The sequence below is a fragment of the Bradysia coprophila genome, assembly GCF_014529535.1.
Source record: "Bradysia coprophila strain Holo2 chromosome IV unlocalized genomic scaffold, BU_Bcop_v1 contig_81, whole genome shotgun sequence".
NCBI lineage: Eukaryota > Metazoa > Arthropoda > Insecta > Diptera > Sciaridae > Bradysia > Bradysia coprophila.
Genome location: NW_023503375.1, coordinates 437,557 through 464,213, shown reverse-complemented (window position 1 = coordinate 464,213; position 26,657 = coordinate 437,557). Strand labels below are relative to the sequence as shown.

At 33.1% G+C, this 26,657-nt stretch overlaps 2 protein-coding genes across 4 annotated transcripts in view; one reads left to right on the top strand and one right to left on the bottom strand.

Moving 5' to 3' along the window:
• The window catches only part of LOC119072157 (nephrin), a 168,532-nt gene that overhangs the window by 119,447 nt on the left and 22,428 nt on the right, over nt 1–26,657 (bottom strand). The gene's annotated exons all lie outside the window — the stretch shown is intronic.
• Nucleotides 18,777–19,565, top strand: LOC119072169 (multiple epidermal growth factor-like domains protein 10). The gene is made up of 2 exons (XM_037177330.1): nt 18,777–19,198; nt 19,260–19,565. The coding sequence occupies exons 1-2, from the start codon at nt 18,916–18,918 to the stop codon at nt 19,487–19,489; spliced, it is 513 nt and encodes a 170-aa protein (XP_037033225.1). The 5' UTR covers nt 18,777–18,915; the 3' UTR covers nt 19,490–19,565.

Here is a 26,657-nt window from a genome sequence, read left to right as displayed (position 1 = left end):
GTTAATTTATTTTTTGTCTTCACCTTTTACGGGCGGCAAACATTTCACTAGTATAATTAGCGTGTCTATTACTTCATTTAATCTAAGTACATTGATGGGAAATCTTTTACTTCATTTGTTTAATCATACAATCGGCTATAATAAAGCAACATAAGTCAGAGCTAATCGTTTCAATTTGGCGCCGCTGTCGATAACAGATGACAAACCGTCATTCGTGAACAAATCGCGGGCTGCAACATAATCTATTTTGGGTAAGGAACTTCAATAATTTGCACGTAATTCTCAAAAATTCCTAAATAGATTTTAAAGATATTCAAAGAGTTTCAAGAATTATTAGAATTTAAGGCCAGGTTAGAGCGCGATTGTAAACCGCTTCAGCCTATTATTAAAAATTCTTAAAAACTATTTCTTAAAATTGTCAATTTTAAATTTTTTAGGAGTTTTGAAGAATTTCAAATAATTTAATTCATAAGACAGGCTATGCAATTCTGAGTAGTCGGTGTCATCTTGGTTTTAATATACTTTAGAACTACCTTTGTTAAAAACGAATCGTGGAAAAAATCTTTTTCTTTGTATGTGTTGGTGTTATTGTGGCAAAGTTTTCAAACCGTGGTCTTATGAGTAGTATTGACATGCACGTAGACTCTAAGTATTTTGTATCAAACATTAGGCATTACTTTAAACAAAAGAAGTAATAGATTCAATGATTAATTGATGATACGCTTTCCGTTTGTAGAATCTTGTAACTACTAAGTTTCTATGCATTTGACTTTCTTACTGCGCCGTTCTTTCCTGCCAGAACATTGAACACATAAGAAGTTTATTTTATATACGTTCATCGGAGCAATAAAACTACTTTTTAATTTCAACCGGTTTTTCTTATTTCATCTCCTCATTCGATTTGTATATAGAGTTTTTTTCTGTTTAAACAACATTTTGTACACCTTAATGTTTAAATGATCTCTCTCTCTCCATCTACAAAATACAAATTATGGGCAATACAGAGTTTCATTCATAAAATCTATTCATTGAAACAAGTCACTCAATCATTTATTATTATTATTATTGTGAATGTTTTCAATAAAAAGGCGGAGGCGTTTTTTTTCTCTATTAATTTTTTGTTGTTGTATATTTTAGATATTATTTTTTAACGTGTCTATCGGACGGAGTGCCATGCTATATTGCTGAATTGTTAAGATACGGTTTTTTTAGTTCACATTGAAACATAAATCGTCGTAATCGAAATTCAGTTTAGACAATTACAATGAATAATAATTCGGTTTGTGATTGTCTCTATCAATTATTTTTGTGTTATGGTTATGGAATCCGCTTTTTATGGCTATGAATATAAATTTAAGAGATGATAAAATACGTATTATATTATGAACCAAAATGAACCCAAAACCGATGGTGAGTGTAATCTTCCAAAGAGTATCTGATTACACTCGTTTTTTTTTCGTTTGCTTAAATACATTTTGGATTTGAGTTTTGTGATGACAACATCTGAGAAGAGGCTTTTGTGTTTCTTATATTATTTTACATGTACATTAATAGTTGGAAAGAAAACATTAAGTTTTTTTCAACTTCTCGTTTCTCATTCAATTTTATCGCATCAAATTAGGTACTAGACCATACACAACCTCCTATTAATTTTTCGGGTTTATGAGTAATGATCTAATATGGTGAATGGTGGGCGTGATCGTATATCAAATTTTGTAGGTTAAGATTAATTTAGTGTTTGAATAATACGTTTTGATTTATTGGAAGGAGAAATTTTCGGAGTTTCTTCGGGTATTCATAGTTCTTTTGACTCTTTCTTTTGATTATTGATTTATTGGATTTCACTAAGCCTGCAAAGTATTCCGATCGTTAAAAGATAGATGACAAATAAGACAACCATAAAAACTTGTTCCCGCGACCCGACATTAGTTACATTTCGGTTTTTATTAATGCAATAAAAATTAATACAAGAGCATAATCCATCAGGTTTTCGGATCAAAAAAATAATTAAATTTACGATTTCGATGCTTAAAAGCGAGTTAACAAAATCAAGAAAGCAATTATGCTATTAAAAACTAAAGGAAATAAAAGACTGGAGGCAAGACAAAAGCAGTTTTTATAACAGAAAATACTCATAAACTACCACACGATGAATCGTTAAAATAAAACAGAACACAGCAGAATAGCGAAATTAAATTCACAGTTTATAAGACGTATCTAATAAAGTTTGCGCAAATTGGATTGTACATACAGGACTCACAAGAGCGTAAGTGCAGGTAAATTAAATGGATAAAATAAATTGATAATGGCATTCTCGAACAGAGACGAGTAGTATCAATTATGAAGTTCTGTTAGTTTTGATGTTCCGGAAAATTGTCGGTATAATCACCACTACAATACCAACATAAAGTGATAGACAGAGAGCCTATGTATACGTATCAGTCCTTTTATATTACACTACGCGAAATGGAAAACATTTCGATTTGGATGAACTTCCAAAACAAAATTTTAATTGAAAGTCTTTGAGTGAAAATACAATTTTCGGATTGTCCTCTTGTCTAACACTCAAAGACTATTTTAGGGACAACATTTTTCCACATTTTCTTGAATTTTTCCACATTTTCCTTAATTTTCCCTCGAATTTTCACAGAATTTTTTTAAAAGAAAATTTGGTAAAATGCAGAAAAATTCAAGGAAACATTGGAAAACGTTTTCCTAAGAATAGCTTCTGTTAGCAGAGCTTCAGGCTTCCAACAATTTTTAGCCCCGTACGAAGTACTGGGGGCTTATAAGATTAATATGCCGTTTGTAACACGTCGAATTGGAAGCAGACAGTAAGGGCAAAGCATTTGGTTATGTTCATAGATGACGAATCAGCAATAAAAAAAATGTCCGTCCGTCCGTCCGTCCGTGACTCCTCTAGCTTGAGTAAATCACAACCTTTTTTCAAAATTCTTTTTTTCCCCGATTGGTACAAAAGTAAGGTCAAGTTCGAAAATGGGCATGTTAGGGTCTGCCCTTCAAGAGCTAGGGCTCTATAGGTGTTTTTCAGTCTTTCGACGATATCTACCGAAATACGCGCGCAATAGCTGCTTGTGATATATCAAATGAAAGGTATTGACGAGTAGAACAAAGTTGCTGAACATTGTTTTTGAGTAAGATGCAACGTGGGCTTGTTGGAAGGGCTGAAAGGTCATTACTCGGCCCTAAGTGTTTTTTGCACATAAATCGAGTAAATCTCATCCGATTTTGCTAGTTTTTGTTTCGTTTGAGAGATAATTGAATACCGAAAAGAACGTGGCGAAAAAAGTTTCAAATTTGGGCCCTTGGACTAAGGCCGCTACTCGGCCCTAAATATTTTTTGCACATAAATCGAGTAAATCTCAACCGATTTTGCTAGTTTTTGTTTCGTTTGAGAGGTAATTGAGTACCCAATGGAAAGTTGGCAAAAAAGTTTGGGTTTCTAAAATAATGTCGTGAATTGTTGGTTTTTTTTGAGAGGTACTTCGTACGGGCTTTCGTAATTGCGCTATGCGCAATTTTAAAAATGAACACTTTCAGTAAATTTGACCATGCCCAACTTGACTAGCATTTTGGTAACAGACGCATTAGAGGGTTGTAGACGTATTAGGGTTACGGGACGCTCCGACTGTTCTGATGCCTTGTTTTTTTAAATTTCATCCATCATTTTGGACTAAATTATACCTTAGCTTGGATCTAAGTGGGAAATATTCTAGGCCTGTTCTTCAAGCGTTCAAAAATAAAAGTCGTAGAACAAATTATAATGATTCAATAATGATTCAATGTGTGACAGAGAAACACACAGACTCTCGTCCCACAAACCAATGCGATTTTTTTGTATAATTAAAATGTAAAAATTATGTTTCCCTTCTTTTCTTATATGAATCTGCCTGCTATCAGTGAAAAGTGTCTCTGGTGTATTTGCACCATTATCACGTCCCTTTCCTATTTCTGAATACGTTATCATTTTAAGGAAACCCGAACAATTTATATATTTTTTTTTGTTCCCTTTTCAGGTATTTTCCCCGTCATAAATCGTGATTTTATCTAAACTTTTTTAATTTAAAGCAAAATGTTTCACTAATTCTTACGCCAATACGGTAAGCTTTAGAAGTGGAATATACAAAACAGAAAAACTGTTTATCATACGATCGGCATGAAGTATTTGGTTTGGGAGGACGTTCTGATGTAAAACTAATGTATTTTTTATGGTTGATAAATTTGGGCAATCAAATTATTTTTTATTCGACTGACTGGTGGAATGGTGATTGACAGAGGCAAAAAAAATTGTTGTCACAGTCCGATATATTAATTGGTTCGAAATTGTAATAAATTTAAAAAAAATCGTTTTTCATTCGAACACGCAACTTTTAATTACATTCCCAGAAGGTCCATCAATATAAATCATAAAATATGCAAATAAAACATCATTAAAATATGGTTTTTAATTGAGCTAATTATGTGTCAGTTCTAATTAAAATTGAATAATTTTTGTAATAATTTATCAAAAAAATATGCAAATGAACCCATTCACAAGCACATTTTTCATCATCATCGTCCAAACTATTCTCACATAATATTCCAAATATTGACCTCTTTCATTGAATAAATAGAACTACAAATTAAGTGTAAAAAACAAGTTGGATTTTCCTTTTTCTGTTTTGAGTCTATTAAGTACGGTTTATTGTATCAACTTAGACGCACGGTAAGCTCTCTAAGTCTATTATTTGTGTCATTAATTCATCTGTAACATTATACATTTCACGGTATCTTATCAAAAAAGTAGCAACGAAATATCATTAATCACAGTCCTCATCAAAAACGAAAATGATTTCTGAATCTATTTATGAGCTTCCTGGGTTTCATTATAAAAATAAACGAAAACAAAAAATTTGTTTCTTTTCCCTACTACTCCCATTTAAATATTTATTGAATCAGCTCGCGATCTCGTTTTTTTTTTCCTTCTCCTATTTAACATAATTTCATGAATTTCATTTTAATAACATTTATTCAAAGAAATCGTGAGAACTTTTTTAGTTTTCCACCTTATTCGTTTTAGTCATTGTATCATTATACCATGCACTGACTTCAAAATAACGTAATAATAAAATTTAAAATAAAAACTGTACGACTCAATATCAACTGTTGTATAGTTAGCCTGTGTGAGGAACTTGTACGAAAAGCAATAAGAAAAAAAAAATATTGGGCTGTGAAGTGTGACCAATTACATGTACTTTTCATTAGTTCCCCCCGACCGTCTATATATTCTTTTATCCTCCTCGTACCAATTCAATTTGTGCCGTAATGTACCATGGTGCTATCCTCATCAGTTTAGCTGTCAAGTTAAATTGCACCAATGCCCTCTCCGGTCTACACATTTATATCCACATTATATATACCATTTATATGAAACCCCTGACTAATATGAACTCTATATATCCGTATAGACACACATCTATATGTACATTTCAGAGACATAATATACGTACACATATTGGCGCTGCCTGTATACATTATATATGACTTTTGAATGGCGATGGTTAGGCTATACCAACTCTTAAACGAAAACCGTATATTATGAAAGGATAGATGGTTTCTGTTTATATATATAGTTGACTTGTGTCATCGGGTCAAGTGGATGGATGGTTGCACAGCTTGGTAGGATATGCTAATGGATTATACATCATTGATTTTTACGTTGACAGGATGGGTAAATAAATTAGGAAATTCATTTATTTTCTTAAAAATGAAACATATTTTAACTTTCGATTCGGTTGATGTGGGTATGTATATCCTTCTAACGCTCAGTGGAATAATGTATAGTCGGATCGGTGGAAAATTTGTTCTGGTAGCGTTATCAGACCGAGAGCCTGTGTGTATATTAGTGTCTAGTAAGGCTACATGGTTTGAAAACTGTGCTAGACATGCTATCATCAAGTCATCAAGCCAAAATTTCGATGAAGTTAGTCAGTACTTTATGCATGTACACATCTGGCGAATCATAAATGAAAATGAAAGTGAACTGTCACCAACACATGTTCATGGCTACCACAAAGATGTTTGAAAACGAAAGAAGTGCACGAACAAGAACAAATGAAGTACAAATTTTGGCATGGGTTGCAGAGTGTAGCCATATGAAGGATGGATATGCACACTGGCTCTCGACCTATTATTTTTGTTGGTGAGAATCTGTCACATCCTGCTGGCACCTAACACGAATCCACTATTTTATGACTTGTTTATGTATTACATTGGTTGTCATATTTTATTTTTAAATCCTTTTAAAGCCAGCCGTAAAAATCTAATAAAAATCGAAGTAAAAACAACCAGATTTGACAAATTTTATTGTTTATTTTTCCGTCAACGCAACACTCGTTCCCTCGAATGTAATCTAGACACAGGGAGTGAGAGAGAGTTATTTGTCAACTTTAATTGTACCCATCATCGGGTAATATAGTATAACATTCAGTAGATAAAGCACACAGTCGTTAATCGTTAATAAAATACAAAATGTCTATAGACTTTCATCAGTTTGAAATCAAATGTAAAACATTTTGTAAAGTAAATATAACAGAGCGAACGGAAAGTTTTTGTAAAAGCAATTTCTAAGACAAATACAAAATCATAAAAACCGAAACTTTTTACTGTTCTCTACATTTCGACAATTTTTCAGTTGCCGTAAATCCGAAATTGACGATTTGATTCATAATTTTGCTGAATCAGCCGAAACGTCGATACCTTTGTTCGATGTGTACAATAATTTTGAGCACTAAAAGCAGAATAAGAGAGAGAAAAAAACCAACGAAACTAAATGTACCTCCACTGCTATAATATATGTTTCATTAATACCGTCATGACCCCATAAAACATATAGAAATGAAAAATAATGTTTCTTTGTTTAAACAATTGATTTCCGGTCTCACGTCAAAATTACTTTTTCGCTTACTGTTTTGTCTTCAGCGAAGAACTGAAGAGAAGAACAAAACAATCGAGTCACAAGAAGCACCAAGTGTGTTTGCTTCTTGTGATTCTACATCTGCACATTATTCCTAAGCCAAAAGTCCGCGAAAAAAAAAATAAATGGAAAAAAGATATCCACTTAGGTGATTCATTTCATTGTTTGACTATTGTCGAGTTGATTTTAACATTTTTATTTTTATTGAGACGAAAAACTGTTTCAGGAACGACCACGAGATGGATGTTTTTGTGGTTCGGATAATTATGGAGCAATTTCTGTGTTTTGTCGAATGTTTTTATTCTGAAAATGAAAAATCTATTCGAAACGGGTTCATATGTCGGATACATTTCATAAGCTAATGCACTGTGTAATAGAAGCGATTCTTGTCGTTTTGTAATTTAAAAATTTGTACAAAACACTTATGAATATAAGAAAGAAGACAGAAAGTGGAAGACACCGTAGCAGACAGACCATTTCTTTTCTCTTTATGCACATTTCTCATAATAATCCGCATAAACATAGTTGCTACTGTGTAATATAGTTATTTATGTCGTCCTGTGTTTGTTTTTCGAGACATAATCGTCGTAACGTAAATATTTACGTTGACTTTAATAATATGTCAACGCACAGACCTATATACGATTTGATATTACCCATGAACGTTAAACGAAGATGATTAGCCTATTAGATTTCCATTTGAACTCCCTGTTTCACGTCTCAGCAAAAAAGACACGACTGTATAAACATTTCAATGACTATGCCAGACTGCCAGACGGAAATGAGTGGATTTTTCTTTGTATTTCTATCCAATAATTTATCTGGTCTCTCCTTTCGTAAATATATTTTCCTGTTCTCCAAAAATCAATTTGCCAACCAATTTGTTTATTCATTTCTGTTTAGTGTGTATGGAATGAAATGAAAATTTAGCTTGAAAAGACAAAATGTGCAACATAAATAAATATAAACATTTTCACATAGTTAGAGCCAGGGGAAGGGAAATATATAAAAAACGAACGAGCCGAAGACATAAACCTGGAAAGAGAAATTCAATTCCCTACGTAATCTGTCCCATCAATTTTAAGGAAAGTCTCTTCTCCATTTAATTTTAACACAAACAATTTTTTTTCTTCTTCTTTGTGTGGGAAATAATGTGCAGCAATTTATGTTAAATTATATTATGTTGTATACATATGTCGTTGATCGGTATAATGTGCTCTCGGAGACGATTTAAAGGGTTTCAATGGTTCGCTTTTTTTTTGTTCTATTTTCGATTTTCTTTGGCAAATTGCAATTGATATGCAATTGCTCTATCACTAAAGCCATTGTGAATCGATTTAGCAGAGACTGTACTGCAGTATAATATAGCGAAGGGAAAAAGATAAATGTTTCGTGAGAAAATAACGAATTTTATTAAATTGGAAAAGAAGTGGTGGAGCACACAAAGCATTGATGGCACTAATGAATACAACATGAGAAGATTACATTTTGTTTTTAGATTTAGTTGAATCGTTTTTCAAATGCAATTTTAGATCTTGAATTGCTTCCTTAATGGGTAATTTAATAAGTGAAAAAATCGATAGCAAGTTTCAAGAAATCGATCGGCAATTAAATTTTTTTTTTGTTTTATTAAGAGCGGATGGGTACCAAACATTTTGACTATTGGTCCACCTGACGAGAAGCTTACTCATGTTTTTCGGCCTGAGCTCCGTCTCTAGTCCCTTGGCCTGAGCTCGCCTCTATAAGACCTCGTAGGTAGGTAGGGTGGATTGAACAGTTGCTATTGACCGGGGTGTCTGGCCCAAAGTTCGTTAAGTCCAACCAATCAACCATGCGCAAAATGAGTACTACTGGCTGAACGGTGAATGCCAATTCCAGGATGTCTCTCTGAGAGTTGCGAGACCCACGTCTCACGTACCCAACCCGAGGGTTTTTATCGGTACCGGGCCCAGCGATGGTTGAGGAGCCTCTTCTTGGCTGAAACGTGGTGGCTGTGGGAAGCACCGTTGGGGTACTACTCCCGAAGGAATTGTAGTAAGAATGAAGTTAGGTTCTGGCCTCACCTTTGGTATGCGGTGCATGAAACACTGGCATAAAAAGGTAGTCATCTGACGCGCTGATTGAGTGGATCTCAATCTACTCCTCTTAGAGAGGACGAGATGTTATGCCTTCGGGTGGGTTATCTCGTTAATCTAGAGATATTATTCTGTATATTCACGACATTACTTTTTTTCTGATTTTATACAAGAAAAGTGTATCGCTGCGATTATTTCTATCTTTTCTGCAGTTTTTTCTACTTTTTTGCGATCATTTTCTTTATAGAATTATCATTTTAAACCCTTCCCAATTTTCAACAGCCAACCTCATTTTGAGGCATTGATCGTCCATGTCCTCTACTCTACATAAACCCTCTACTGTAATCTAAATGTTTAATGGGTCCACGCAATTAACACTGAATATTAACAATGGACCGGTTCATGAAGTTTCAATTAAATTTGTTGTTGTTGATTTTGTTGGTATGCATTTACCGTTTTTTTAATTTTTTGTCGAAACTATTTTAGTGAATACACACCGTACATCATGCAACTGAAGTTAAAAAACAATTGTTCATCAGTTTGACTTTTCATGAGCAACAACATGCCAAATTAAAATTTGGTCCAATAGATGAATTCGTTCGGAAAATTCGTAAATGAAATTCAAAATGAAAATTTGAATTTTTATTTCCATATTTTTAACTCGGCTTCTTTATTCACATTTATTTATTCATTCAAAAAAAATTGTTTAGTCGGAAACACATACACAGGATACCTCCCTTAAAATCCTTAAAAAAACCGAAAAACTGAAAAGCGAATAAATTTTCCAAAATGGTGCCCCTTGTCTCTATTCAAATTTATATTATTGAGCCAATTCATGACAATAATACGTGTATGCACCATATAAACCACCTCCACATATCGTCGCATATATATGTTTCATAAACAAGCAAAATAAAATTGATTTGCTCGCATCACTCTACAGAGTTTAAAAAAAAATTGACTATTGAAAAACAGTCACGGACTGCTACCGCACGTGAATTAAATATATTTCAAAAAAAAGTTTGTTGCATGCTATACACCCTTCTGTTTGTACCTTTGTGTCTTCAAATAAAATCCAGCAGCAGACATACACACAGACAGATTGATAAATTGTCCTTGCCTGATCATATATATAGTTGCAAGTGAAAGAAAAACCAAACAGAATGAAATTCGACAAAACAATACAGGTACACGAACAACTTTGCGATGTGTATATGTTTGCTCAATTAACCACGCACATTAAACTCAACTTGTAAACGAATTTAAAAAAATCAGCCAAAAGAATGGAAAAGAAGTGACTTGAATCAAACTTTAGTTTTCCATTCTTTTTGAATGGAAACATTTTCTGTTATTTTATTTTTGTTGTATTATCTTTATGTTTAACATTTAAATTTGATGGTATCATTGCATTCAAGCAAATAACATTTGGCTTTGAATTTGAAATCAGACCTGTGTGTGTTTGCGGTGTATAATATCTCCTTCTACCGTTCTCTGTTTCAAAACAAATTTTTGCTTCTTTTCGTCTAACCGAAATTCTAAAAAGCAAGTAAAAAATAAGAATCACCTGCCGCTTGACTTAACCTAACATATAATATACATAAAATGCTTGTCTGCTCTTCTTTTATTGTGTATGTATACCATTCCTTACGTGCATGAGAATGTTTGTTTGGTAAAAGATGTGTGGTGTGTGTATATATTCACAATATTTTTTTGGCTAAGGCTATGCCTTAAGACACCTGTCGTTATCTTATACACCTGAACCATGTGTGTATTTCCTTTTGTTACAAATTTTTTTTTCTTCCAAGGAAAGTGGATCAAGAAGTTTGGCTTGTATAACATTCGGTTATGAAAAGAATCGAAGGGCTTTGCACAAAGTGAATGAAATAATAATAATAGGACATGTCGGTATTAACTGCATATATATATGAAAAGGTGGTTTTTCTTTCGGGTCAAATAAACAAGTGAAATTTGTAAACGGGATAAATATGGTATGGAAACATTGGAATAAACCGGCCCCTTTGCAGTGGATTATTTTCTGCTTTGCTCTTATAAGATATAGGTCATTCAAGTAATAATAAGAATCGAAGTAGAATTGAGTTGGGCATTTTACAGATTTTGCCCACCTGTTAGTTAATGTTTCCACTTGTTCATAGAAAGAAATAATAACAGAGAGAGGGGTGGAATTAGGATTTTTTTTTGAAATGGAGTCGTTAGCATTGAAACACTATCCAATGGATAAAGAGTCGCCAAAAATACATATTTTGTTCAAATTTCTCATCTTTGTTATCAATCAAAAGCTAATAGATTAGGGGATCAGGATCAGGAAGAATATATTCAGCTATCAATTACTCTAAATTGCACTTAGAGTTTGCTTAAACTTCCCGAGCCGAACCCAAAATTTTATTGAAATTCCACAATTATTTGTTAGTGTTTTCATATTAAAATAAGTTAAAACCACTTATATAAAAAACTGCAGCTGTAATTGCACCCCAGAAGCACGTTGACATGTCATTTGTTATCGACAACGACGACGACAATAAATAACAAGTTTATCTAACATAGCTTTATATAGCAAAGTACATGTGCAACAAATGAAGTAAAAGATTTTCGTATAAGTTCGCTGAAAACATATTTTATCAAATGAAGTAATAGATTTGATAGTCATTCTTGGATGATGGAGTAAATAATGTAGAGACGTAGAGGATTCTGAAGTCGTGCGGCAGTTATAAATGACACGTTCAAATCTGAGATTGAAAGGCTCAATGACAAATTTGAATTGGAATGACTCGGAAACATTCCAATATTACAGATTAACATTTTGCGTCAAAAAAATGGTTGTCTGTGGTTGTTTCTCAATTCAAAGAAATTTTGATTTGAATCAAAATTTTCGGTTAAATCTTTCAGCATCAATTGAATTGCAAATTTTGCAATATCTTCGAACATAAGAATATAATTACACGTCCGAGAAAAAACTATAATTTTGTTTTGTAAAAAAATGTCGATCACTTTCAGCACTGTACGCCGAAATATTTAATTGCAAAATATTTTCGTTACGTAAGCCCGTATTCGTATAACCAAAAAGCTAAGGCGAGTTCGTGCACCAAAAAAAAAAAGTTTAACAATTGCGAAGAGAGTTTATTTTATTTAAACATCGAATAATAATTAAAGGCATGTCTCTATTTACAAAATGAGAGCACAATATAAATCACCGTATGTTCAAATTTCATAAGTTATTTGCTCGGTGTGTACCTACTGTTGCTCATTAAATTTTTATTATCAATAATTCGTTCAGGTCATTAAGTAAAATTAATGTTTAAAACGTTTTATAAAATTGTTCGATTTGAAAAAAAAAAATGTTTTTTTTTGTCTGATTATTAATTTTCACTGTGGATTGCAATATTTGTAACTGGTGACAAGGTAAATAGCATAATTGTAACATTTGAGATCATATAAAATTTATTTAATTAAAACAGAAATTATTACTGTTTTATTAGGAGTGAGTAGGACACACATAGTTCGATAGACGTGTATTTTATGTGGAAACAAATTAACAAATTTCCAATGTGTGTGCATTGTGCATTCAAAAATTCAATCAATGGAAAGGAAGGTATGCAACCAGTGCCCACAATTTTATTTAAATGAAAATTTCAATAATTAGTAAACGTTAGACATTTGCGGCAAAATTTTCATTCAAATATTAATAATAGGAAATGTAAAACACAAAATTCAACAATTCGGCATCGATATTAACCCACCAACTATTTAATCAGAGTTTCGAAATTAGCATTAATTGAACAAATAATGTTTAATATTTCATTTATTGTCTACGCAGAGAGTAGGATAATATGATCCGAAATGAAAATGGATTTTTCCGAAAACATTTCGATATCCTATACCAATATAGACAAACAATAAGTATTACATGTCAGATCGATTGAAAAGCAGCAATGAGTTTAGTTATTCTGAAATTGAAATCCAGCACTAAATTCAACAAAAGCTGGAATTATATTGAAAATTTTCTCAATAACTCTGACTGCATGCAAATTCTTCTCGGAAACATCGTTATTATAATGAACAATCAGACGGTCTACTACTTTGGAATGACAATAAAATCGAACTGCTGGTTCATTTACAAAGTTAACAAAACTGGAATTGGAAGTGTTACAATTATAATTATCAATCAGGGTATTGGACATTGTTGTCACTTGCATTTGAATCGTTTGTTTAGTTAAGACATTTGCTTAAAACAAAAGAACATCGTAAGAGAGCACTGTTTTGAAATTCTCAGTAAATGTGTCTTTCTACCTCTTGTGATGTAACTGTAGATATCACGTTGAAATTGAGTTGGAGCGTATCTACTACAGATACTATGTAGTCATCTATTGTCGACACCGACGACCAAAATAACTTATGAATCCTGGTTAGGGTTCGGTTATTTAGCAAAACGTATGTTAAAACAAATGAAGTACAAGAGTTTGTAGATAAAAGAAGTGACAGATACGATCGCTGTTTTGCAGAAAGATATCTAATCCCAATTTTATCAGTTTATAGCCGGCCTTATCACAATGTTCAGGTTTCTGGTCAATTCATGTTCAGATTTATCTTCCTCAACCTGAGTTTCGAGCAGTCCCATAATGGTCAATCTGATAAATTTTGAGTGGAATTGATGTATAATTGTTGTATTTTTGATGTACAAGTGTTGTACAAGAGAGGTGTTAGGTTGTATTGGAGTGGTGTCAGTGTTGTCTTACTGATGTAAAATCGAGGGAAAACTGATTTGTGGGTGGTAAAGTTGATGCATAAATTTTAAAATATCCGACCATCGTTTTTACATCACTTATACCACTATTCTCCACCTTAATACCACACTTTTCCACTTTGTTACCACACTTGTTGGTGTATTAGTGTGTTTTAGTGTTGGGTTGGTGTTGTCTAACTGATGTAAAGTAGATGGATTATTGTTGCAAGAATGGTGTGGTTGTTGCATAAAATGTTGCGTTTTAGTCCATCATTATACATTCCCCATACCACATTTTTCCACCTCAATACCACACTTTTCCACTAAATCTGTGATATCTTTTCCACATTAATCTCATTACAAGGTGTTGTATCAATGTTGTGTCCATGTGGTGTAAGTGATGTAAAAGCGTGGATTATTGTTGAGTTCGTGGTGTATTTGTTGTTAAAGTTAAATCGAAAGAGAAGAAGAAAAGAGAACTGACGACATTGAGGACAAGTAGATTCAGATCAGACAAACACTTTTTTACACCACGAACTCAACAATAATCCACGCTTTTACATCACTTACACCACATGGACACAACACCTTGTAATGAGATTAATGTGGAAAAGTGTGATATTTTAGTGGAAAAGTGTGGTATTGAGGTGGAAAAATGTGGTATGGGGAATGTATAATGATGGACTAAAACGCAACATTTTATGAAACAACCACACCATTCTTACAACAATAATCCATCTACTTTACATCAGTTAGACAACACCAACCCAACACTAAAACACACTAATACACCAACAAGTGTGGTAACAAAGTGGAAAAGTGTGGTATTAAGGTGGAGAATAGTGGTATAAGTGATGTAAAAACGATGGTCGAATATTTTAAAATTTATGCAACAACCTTACCACCCACACATTAGTTTTCACTCGATTTTACATCAGTAAGACAACACTAACACCACTCCAATACAACCCAACACCACTCTTGTACAACACTTTTACATCAAAAATACAACAATTATACATCAATTCCACTCAAAATTTATCAGATTGCCCATTATGGGACTGGTCGACACTCCTCAACCTGTCTGTCTACTCAAACAAGATGAATCCTTTGCTTTGTTGTGGAACAGCAACGACTGCTTATTGTGGTCTTATAATGAAAAGTTTATATTAAAATGCTTGAAGTAGGACATTCGATATTTTTAACGTTGCGAATTGGCAACGGACTATTAGAATATCTACGAGTAGGTGTTACATAGAAAGCGAATGAAGGAAAAATCATCTTGCCCAGCCGCGGATTTGAACACAGGACCTGTCGATTATGAGTCGAGAGCTCTAGCGCTAAAGCCACAGGTTCAGACAAAAGGATTGAATGTGTACTGTTGTGTAAGTGTGGTGTGTGAACATAGATATTACATTAAAGTAGTAGATTTTGATCAACTCAGTGTTTCCCTAGGGAGATTAATGGGACAAGCTGTCAAAATTCGCTTAGCGTAGTTGAGTAATATAGTTTCCATGTCCATGGGAGAAATGAAGCAAAATGTATTTACTCGGGTGAATATTATACGTAATCTACTTAATCTCCTGATAAAGTGGTGTGGCCAAGAACGTCCTACTTCCTCATCCGTTGTTACTTTCACAAAAAAAAACTAAATTCCTCCACAACACAGTTTGTAAAAGGTTTTGACTACTCCCCGAAAAGCCTTTCAAAAAACATTGCCATCAGCTCATTATAAGTATGTATTTTGTTAAATGGAATGGCAACATTGATTTTGTATTAATTCGTACCTCTACTACATTGTGCTCGTTCACATTATAATTTATTTATGGTCGTTTGGTCATCGAAAAATATTTTTTTTGGGTAATATCGATTCCATGAATTATTATATGAACAATATTGGTTAAATTCAGTGAACCGAACTAAAATAATTCCACCCATTCATTACAATATGATTGCAAGTTAACATTTATTTGTTTTTGATGTTTTCATTTCAATTCCTAATGCAACATTATATATTGATAATGATGCACCTAGTATCTACCATCGATACACGATTTCATTTAACTGTTAAAATATTAATGCTAATTTTACTGGTATAAATTTCATTACTAAAGATTATTTATTTAAAACCATGGTGATAGCATTAAAACATTTTACACTAAAAACCATTTAATACCAACCTAACTATGAGTTAGCGTATGCTTAATGATAACAAAGATTTTAATTGCAAGATTAGTTGATACACGCTTACAATTCATGGGGCTACACATGCGTTTATAAGTGTAAAATGGAGACAAAATTTTTATTTTTCTATAAATTATAATCAAGGATTAAGCTGCTTGAATTCCGTTTTCGTACAAAATGGGACAACAATTATAATCCTATTTATGAGCGGATTTGTGATTTCACACACATATATAAATGTATAGTGTGTGTAGTCGCTGCGTTAACATTTTGTATTATTTAAATATTTAACATTCGTATGTACGATATATGCACGCGAACATTATTTTAGGTTTCTGATGGCATAAATCACATTTTCAGCAGAATGACAATATATTGTTGAAAATGGGTTTTCGAATGACGAACAAACAAAAATTTATTTTAGGATATATGTGTGACAGAGCACAGGAGATAGCTCGTTAAAGTAGAAAATTGTGAATCGGTGAAAATAAAAACAAAACAAAAAAAAAATCGAAACATCGACGGTTTCGAATCAGGGAACATTTTTAGAAATTTAATCGATGGGCAAATGTTCATAGAAAATGCTTTTGTTAGCCAAAAGAAAATCCTTACAAAATTAACCAAAATTTTACGAACGAAAATCCTGAAAGTAGAAAATCCACAAAATCATAGAACATCATAGAACATCTTTTAAAAGGCTCAAGAAAATCAAATAAAAAGTAGAAAATCCTTGAAAATTAAAAAAAATCCTTTGAAAATCCATCTGGAATCAGTAAACGATCCTCTGAAATCCTTGGAAAATTCCTGAAAATCCTCAGAGGATTGTCTTTTTGAAATCCTTTGTTAACAAAATATTGCTTCAGCTGTTTTCAGAAATCGTCAAAATTGTTTATATTCGCATGCGTGTAGCAGTTTCAACGGTATAAATAAAATAGTATTAACAGTTTCAATTGAATGTGTGGATCAAGTGAAAAATAGTTGAATCAAATTTATGCTCAAATTTCACTGCTCCTGACTGTAGAAGTTCCTAAATTTGAAAATTGAGCAATTAGCAACTTTTTAAGAATTTCATGAATATAAACTCCTAAAAATAGGCCCTGGTTTTGATATGCTTTTCAACAAGCATGGTATTTGTTTGAAAAGTTCGACCTGACACCAATTTTTTCAACCAATTCCCTTTACACAAAATACAGAAGCCAGACTTGACAAATTACCGAAACGTGTAGAGCTCGCAAAATTATTCGATGGTGAATCCATTAACCGTTCGCACAAAGGAAAAATACGAGATCAATAACTGGCTGTAAGAGCCATCCGTTCCAATTAAAAAAAGATTAAAAAATCTTCATCTAAATGAAAATGAAAAGAAACCGAACAATAATTCGAGCTAATAAATTTCCAGCAATCCATCTAATTCACCATTAAATGAACACCTGTATCGAATTTTAAGCGCAACAAAACACTCTTCCGAATTAAATTTATAATTGCAATATAAAAGGTATTTAATGAAATTGAAAAGAATGTCTGCTGGGTGGATGATAGTAATGTATAGAGATGCGCCTCAAGCTGTTTAATCTTAGAATAGAGCAAATTCTCAAAATCTGAATAAAGGAAGCAGAAGAAGAAAGTAAAAAATAAATAGAGAAACCTTGGGACTTTCGTTCATGTATTTATACGGTATTACATTACTGGATACTAGAAAATGAGTGGGCTATACACAGAGAGAAAATGCTGCTAATATTCGCTAAACAATGAGCTCCTCACTGAAAAGAAATTAAAATTTCATTACGATTTTCCTTTTGTTTCCGAATCGTCGTGAAATTGTCGACTGAATCTTAAGGTAGAATATTATGGCTGAAGAAGTAAAAATAAGAAAAGAAAAGAAAGAAGAAAAAAAAAATACAAAGGAAAATCCACTGAAAAATGGAAGAAAATTTTATTCGTCGTGGAAAGTGTTGGGCGTTTGGAGTGAATATATATATACAAAATCTAGATATGCTTGCTGGGTGTATAATATACATTTGAATGTGTATAGGTAAATGAAACGCAATTACACGGCTCGAGATTCATAAAAGAAAATTCGTATGTCAAAAGTGAGGAAATTTAATTTGTTTTTATTCGTCTTTTTTTCGTCTTTTCTTTTAAATAAAAGGTAATATGAAGACTTTCATTGGAGAGGAGGGTGCGCTGTAAAAATGCCATTTCTTTGTGACTATAGGCAAGTAAGATGATATTGAGATACTGTACTTAACTTACCGGAATTTGAGATGTTTTATATTATAGACGAAAAAAAACGAATTTTTATTTCCTATAGAGCCCGCAGTACACAATCAAAAAATTGGATTTCTCTACATATTCGTTTAAAATTAAGAATGTAATATCCGAACTTATGTGATTATTCCGAAGATAAAATGGTAATGGAAGTACCTATCACTTCTCTATTACACACATTTCGTACTCAATTGGTCCCATACCAATTTCACCTTTTCCTACATTTACAGTTATTTACAATTTGTTTCGCTGTGAAGTTGCGTTATCAGACAACCATGGTGGTCTTTCATCAAAAAATGTTTTTTTTTAACCTTAGAACGACGGAGATTCCGCACTCTCAGACTGATAAAAGTAAAACGAAAAATGCCAGCACACAACCTCGATAAGACAAGATCAGATAAAGAACCGAGAGGTCCTACTATCACAGAGAAATAATTGCACAATAAAACGGCGAAACAATTTGAGGTAGGTGAAGCATGCTAAATTATCTTATTGGCTACTATCTAGTCAGTCAAGATTCGTGTAAGGCGAACTTATCTGTCGTACCTGATAAATATAAGAAGCTATCGTGTATCAGGAGACATTTATTTGTCTGCAGTTCAATTTCATTCATACTTCAAAAGAAACCTTTAGCATTCAAAGGAATCCGTTTGATTTTATTGTGATTTTTGAAAATGAAAGTTTTAATTCAATTTCTTGTAATCGGATCGTTGGCTTCCGCTGTTCTTACCGTTGGATTATACGGCTATCCGTGCGAAGAGAATTCTGGCTGTGACGCGACGGGAAATCTGCAATGCATAAACAATCAATGCAGTTGTCAGAGTGGCTTCACGCGAAACATGTTTGATACATGCTGGAGAGCTCATGGTGAACCGTGCGAATGGATTTTGGATTGCAACGTGCATACATTCCTGAAATGTAATGACACGACGAACACATGCGATTGTCAACAACCAGGTAAGCTAACATAAAATGTCAAAACTCTTGTGTCAATCACGGAACAATTTGTTTCGACCAGACCGACAGGTGTACGACCCGGCACGTGAAACCTGCGTATCACGAGTAGGATACACTTGCAGCCATGAAACTACAGCACCATTTTCTTTGTTCTGTGTGGAGAACGGTGTCTGTGATATGCCATTCGTTGGAGGGATCATGATTCATTCATGCATTTGTGTTGAAGGATACCGCATGACGAAAGATCGTCTGTGTGAGAAAATTCCCACCTGGCCACCTATACGCCCCTAGGTTTGACAATAGCTTTCAACTGATGCCGCCCTTGATTTCTTCATTTATGTAAAATAAACTTAAATTTCAGAGAAAATTTTCTTTTTTTAAGCGAGAATGGATTTGGCGATTTTTATAAAATCAGAGAGTACGCAATCATGGCTGAAAAGTGCGTAGATGGAATTTCTGAATCAGATTAGTAGATTAGTAGTCAGATTAAAATTCAAAAATCTTTCTAACGTCTGCTAAACTCTGAAAACCCGAACTTATAGAAGACAAACTATTCAAAACACTTCAAAGTTATCGACACGCTAAGTGAACAAAGAAGTTTTTTCGGCAATAATTTTAGTTCTAAACTGTTGCATCCACTCCCCTTTTCAGAGGATTTTGAACTATCGTTCAATTGTGTTCAAACAATTTTGATATAGAACATCAAACCCACAATAACAAAGCCAAACGACAAACGATATGTGTATAACCGAATGGCTTTAAAATACACCAATCTCTCTTCGTTCACTTTACGATCGTTATACCCTAATGCATAATCAGTCAAGTACAGGTACTTTGTGACGTTGAACGCAAAGGAATCGTCTGCACTTGCACAGATAAAATATTATATCGCTGCGTTCATGATTGATTAGTCAAAGTCAAGTCATCCAACTAAAATCGACGCCACCAAAAACGAATCACGAATAACAGGCGTGGATAATTTTCAAGTTAAATTGATAAGTGCTGCGAAAGTTAAATCCGATGCTTGTCAGAGAAGTACTTGATCGGCAATAACTTAGACAGTAAGAAGAAAATTGACTTATGGAAAGTTTACAGAAACTACTGCGAAGTTTTGAAGAAAAAAAAATGATTTGAGGAGTTAGAGTACACTAGGCATCAAATTGACATTTTTTGAAATAATATAATCTCGATAGGTATACCGTGAGAGAAAAAAAAAACGGGACCATTGTTGGCATAACAAAAATCCTTTTTCAATCAATTGATTACCGTATTTGTCAAACGTTTTTCGCTATTTAAACTTTTAATTGAAATTAAATTCAGTTCGAAATCACACAATTAACTATATATCCGGGGAGCAAATAAAATATCAAACCGAAAAATAAAAAAAAACCTTTTCGGGAAATTTATGTATTTTCAATCAATTTTAACCCGTTTAATCGGTCGGAATTAAATTCGAAACAAACCGTTGTTTTTTTTTGGAAACAACACGTGCACCGGAAAACGGAAATAAAATATTTTCTTTTTTTTTCTTCTCTTGCTGTTACACTCTGGTAACATTACAGCCACCTCCTAACCGCAGGAGAATATAATCTAGATTCGAATACCCCGAGAAGAAAAGTGTTTACATTTTCGGATGGTGGCATTACATTGTAAATCACAAAAATCAATTTTGAAATGAAATGAAGAAAATAATATTCATGAAGCGATGTTGCTATTACGTTCGCTGTGTTTTTCTCTCCCACTCCATTTTAAATAATAAAAAAAATATATTTCGTTTCAGCATTTTCACATGAAATATTCCTTATAGCACCTTTTCAACACAAATATTATCAACACAGAAACATCCCCATGAGTTCAAGAGTACAACCAACCAACAGCAAAAAAAAATGTTAAAAATAAAAGTCATTCATGATATTGAATTACAAACGGAGCTCAACGAATATTTTTAGGCAACACAGAAACACAGTTAGTGATACAATTTATGAAAAAGTAATTCGCTGTGCTGGTTCTGAATTACTTTAGAGGAAAAAAAAAACTTTTAATTCACAGTATACTTGAGAGGACGTGAAACCAGTTTGAAATAAATTTTTTTTCTTGTTATTTCCTGTCCATCATATGGCCTCACGGTTGGGTTATATGGTTAAAAGAGAAACAAAAATCCACCTTACAAAAAATAACCCGTTGGTTTGAGGTGACTGTGATGGAACAGATAATTTTTTAACGAAGTCAACGTATCCTGTCGTGAGAGTTTTGCTATTATTTTCTTCTGAAATACATTCGACTGAAATATAATAATTAATTTAGATAATAATTTGTATCAAATCAACTGCAATATCGGGTATTATGTCATCAAAGGGCCATTATGTTATTTGTTAAAGCATCCGACCTCTCTATGCTGTGATATTTCATTTTTCATTATATTTTCTTGAATGGAAACCGTCAAACAAACAATAATCTAATATGTCAAAGTTCAACAAAATGGACATTCAATGGCCAAATCCCATGTATTGTTTTACAGTCACGAAGCATCCAGTCACTCGTCTATAAATACATACTATGCATTGTCGTGTAAGAGTATTATAGCAATGAAGAGAAAACGGTTCATTCGTTATCCTTTCCATTTACACGTATATATATTTGCCCCAGCATCGATATGGTCCTTTATCTACTGTTCCTCTGTCATCAGCAAAACAGAGTATTATTCACAAAGTATTGGTCCAATCTTTCGAAAAGAGAAATTATATAATATGTTGGGAGAGGAGGGTTTGTAATTTGGAACAAAAGGTATTATAAATGTATGATTGTGACACTTTCCACATCTTACTGTTTAAGTCTATTTATGCATGTTAGTTAAATCTATACGTAAATATACATGGGACAACAATGTTACGTGCTTTCACACAACACAAACAGAAATTTGATTACACACAGAAATTTGATACAAAGTCTAAAACTTGATTGAGAACAAAGTCAGATTTCCTAACAAGAAAAGGTTTGTGCAAAAACAATAGTTGTTGGTTGGTGTGTATACTCCATTCTGACAATACTGCCTGCCTTATTATTATGTGTGTATCAAACAAAATAAATTTTCCATACAGCATTCTTGCTTCGAAAAGGTCACCCTCAACATTTGATCTTTTGTTTACAATTGTTGTTTAATAATGTTCGGAGTAGATGGTTTTGTTTGAGTGATATTATATTTTGGAGTCGTACTTTGACAAAATGTCTACAATTTCCATTTTCTTCTTTGGGCGTGTGCGTTCCTTTTCTTTTTTTCTTTGTTCATGGTCCGGACGATTTTGGGACATATACAAAATCACAATTGACTTATTGCCTTTCAAAGACTTACAACTGCATAAAATGGGAACAATGGACAATCGTTAAGAGTGTAATCTCTCCCTGTAACTATGACAATATTAATCGTGTACTCAAGTGTACCATGTCGCTGGTGTGCTGATTTCCGAAAAACTTTCCGAACATTCAATAGAACGTTAGACGGAAAACATTGAAAGCTTAAGATTATTTGTAAGTGAAACGAAATAAAATGGAAAACCTTTTAACCTTCGAATGCTATTTGCCATGTCTCCCATTGTACCAATTCCAGCAAATTAACAAAAGAAGCAGGGAAAACTTTGTGCATAAAATATCAAAAATTATGAAACAGATAAGAGCAAACTTTGTGCAATAATTTTTATTTAAAGTCACAGGCGAGAGATTAAGGTCACCTTATGTTTATCATCTTTACCAATAACATCGTCCTCCTACCGCCTACCCCCTTTTATATACAGACATAACTCATACTAGCAAAGAGAAAATATTATTTTATTTGTTTGATGTAATAAAAATAACAAAACACCAAAAGAATCAACAACAGCGGGCGAAAAAAAATGTAGCAGACACTGTCACAGTGAATTAACTGCCAAACAATAGTTTAGGCAAGTCAAACAAAACAGACACCCCATCATTATGTGTACATAATATATACCCCCGAAATTGTCTTCCATTTTCCAATTTATATAGAACGTAGTTCTTGTCTCGGGGTTTTTTTTCTTCATGCAATGTGTTCGTAGTGTATAAATCCTTAAAGATATATTTATGGAAAATGACCCGATTTTCTCTTGGTGGATGTTTACACAGAGCCTCAGAAACGGAATATACACAAAATTTCAGTAAAATGTTGGTAAATTATTCATAAACATGTAAAACAAACATTTTTGCCGTTGTTTTATGATCAGCAGTTTTTTTTGGCTACGACGAAAAAAATGAATGTTGAAAATTAGTGATGAAAAGCTGTCTATGATACTTGGCTCGCTTGTCGGGTGGATTGCTGGTTAAACATTTTTTTTTAATTTCATAAATTTTGTCTGGCAATTATACTGTTAACGAAAAATAAAAGAAAAATCGTTTCCACCAAATCATTATCGTTTTGTACTTAACATTTTGTAATTGAACTCGCTTATAATTGGTTTTCCATTGATCTCGAAATAATAAAGCCAACGATATCTAACGTACATCACGTAAAAGCCCCATTTTATAATGAAAATTAAGAGCGAAATACAATGAACAAAATTATGAGTAAACATAAGCCCCTAATGAGCTTTTGATTTTCTTCTAACAAAATTGTATAGTCACAACATAGCGACAAACAGCCCCACAGCAACCATAGATTGTTATACCTTTGTTTGGCCTTTGTTTTTCTTTTCCTCTGTAGCTCAACATTTTCATTTTATCTTTTTTTGTTGCTACTCCCGTATATATACATCGTTATGCTATATGTGAATATGGATACGTGCATTATACATAACTTATATGAAAAGTGCTACACCTTATGTGAAAGATGTACATTGTATATACGGTTAGTGTTAATACTTATGTACTAAGCGTAAGCTTTCACGTCTATATATAATTCAAGTTAGAGAGTGGAATGTTCAACATTTGAAAAATAAAAGAAGAAGAAGAAGAAAAGGAGTATCACGACTGTGAGGGTTGAATATATGTACATACGTTTCCCTTTTCTGTCTGTATTTGTAAAATAAGATTTTATTTTGGATCAAACTTTCATGTTTCTTCTGCTCTCTTCATACATCACGAGATGCTTATTTAGTTGTTTCTTCGATATTTTATTTGTATATGTCGTCTGTTTGTAGAACATAGAGGACATGTGTGATGCTTATGGCTGAAATGTATGGCTTGAGATTGTACATTACTATACGGTAAATCTTTAAAGCTGCCGCTTATTATACGTATGGTACATATATAGAGAGCTCATCCTCTTTATGTAGATGTGACACCCGGAACACTATGTATGTATATATAGGTGGCCCGTAATCAAAAAACATTTTCTTGGTTAAGTGAAGCCGAAAAGTTTTCGGTGAATAGTTTTTTTTTATGTGTACAATCGTTGGTTTTTGCAATATTTCAATTTCAGAAAAATGAAAAAAAAAGGCAAAAAGTTTGCGTTGTATGTTTGTGTGAAGAGAAATTTTTTTTTGAGACGAGAGAGAAAACGAGGAAAACTTCGCGCACAACTAATATTTTGTAGTGAAACTTTATTGTTTGTACTTTGCATATTAATCGAACATTTACTTTTTGCATTGTTTAAAAAAAAGTATTCAGTGAAAATAACGATGAAAATTGAGATTAATATTAAAATTCTTTTTTTAACCAACAATTTTAATTATATTTTTCGTATTTAGCGAAGAAAAAGTTTTGAAAAGTGTTTACGTTTGCGAAATCTTTTAATGTTTCGGAAAACAAATTGAAGTGGTGAAGTTGAAAGTAACAAGTTACACTGAACATACACTCAAAAATCTTTTCTTTTTTCGATTCACCCGATTTCTGAACATGTCAGTAAATGGTCATCCTCAAATGTTAAGCTGAGACGTTCACAAATTGAACGGGATACATTTTTTATAATTTCCTTAGTTTGCCAATGGTTATTTGTTTACAGAGGGAAGAAAATAGAAAATTCCAACAAAAGTGAAGTTTTGCGGCTAGAGCAGAGCGAGAACCAACCATCACTCGAGTTGGAAATTCATGGTGTCTTCACGACGTATGATTAACCGTTTTTCTCCACGAAATAAAAACATTAACCTGGTACACTATTTTTAAAAACAAAGTTGACAGATCGGGGAAAAAATACCTATTTTCTTCCCTGTCAAAACATGAAAGGACTACTGTCATCAGACAAAGCGTCAACAAAACGTTATTTTCTCATGGCCTTTTCAGTTGAGAAAAAGGTCATATCGCCCATTTGAAAATATATTTTTCACAAGGCCGGCGAGAAAACAGTCATTTTCGCACCTCAACTGAAATTTCGGGAGCTCTTGTTGTGAAAAACATTGTGTTGACCTCGGGGAAAAAGTAGGAAATTTCCAATTTCCACCCCCCCCCCCTCTGTGAACAAAAAACTATTTCTGGCTCTTATCGAGAGATGAGAAACAAAACCAAAAATCCCCTAAAATATCGTTAATTAAAAACAGAGAATTTTCGAAAAAAAACCTCCTAAGGTAAAGAAAATCTTTAGAATTCGGAAAACTCCTGTTCACTGTGTGATAGAGGTTCGATTAAGTGGGCCACAAGCTCACTAGCGATAAGATGGAGATGGAACAATCGTTAAAAACTGCTAAAGGACCTTAAGGATGTTCCTCAACTCTCAATTGAAACATATGCACTCGTACAGAACGTCCTAGGAAACCAGACTCAAAACATTTTAATTGATAGGCAAACAAAAATAATTCTTAAACAACCCCACAAACATGAAGTAAACACACTCCAATTATGGGCGACATCATCATCGATTAAATAGTCATTTTCCCCGCTAAATAATCTTTTTTTTTTCTTTCATAAGCAACAAGAAACATAAAAAAGAAATGCTCATAGAAAACACACACACAAAACTCCCCCAACCTTCCGCCGGCTGGTACACTTTGACTGCCGGTAACAGCTCAATTATAATGTTAATTAAGAAAGAACCCAAAACCTAAACGTTTATCAAGAACTTCACCCTTTTTTCCCTCTTACAAATATAATAAGGTAACATAATTACATTATTTTGTAATATTACCTTAAGTAATGTGAATAATTGTAGTCTATCACATTTTATAAGAGAGAGATAGAGAATTCGTCGCACCGGAACGCTTAGTGTACAGGGTGTCTGATTTCTATATTATGTGCGACAATAATGTTAAGAGATTCGAATCGTGTGCGTAGATTATTATAATACGAATCCGAAGTCATTTAAACGCCATACGATATTTTTGATGTGTTTCCATAAAATTTAATTAAATTCAAGGATTACCCTGCGTATATATTACGAAACACCAGAAATATGAAATATTATTCTCTTTTCAATCGGCTTCACCTTGCGTACATCTGTCGTCTACTCCGTAAATTACATTTTATTATATGCATTGTCTTCTCACAATTTTTTATTTTTTGAGTATAACAATAAAATTGG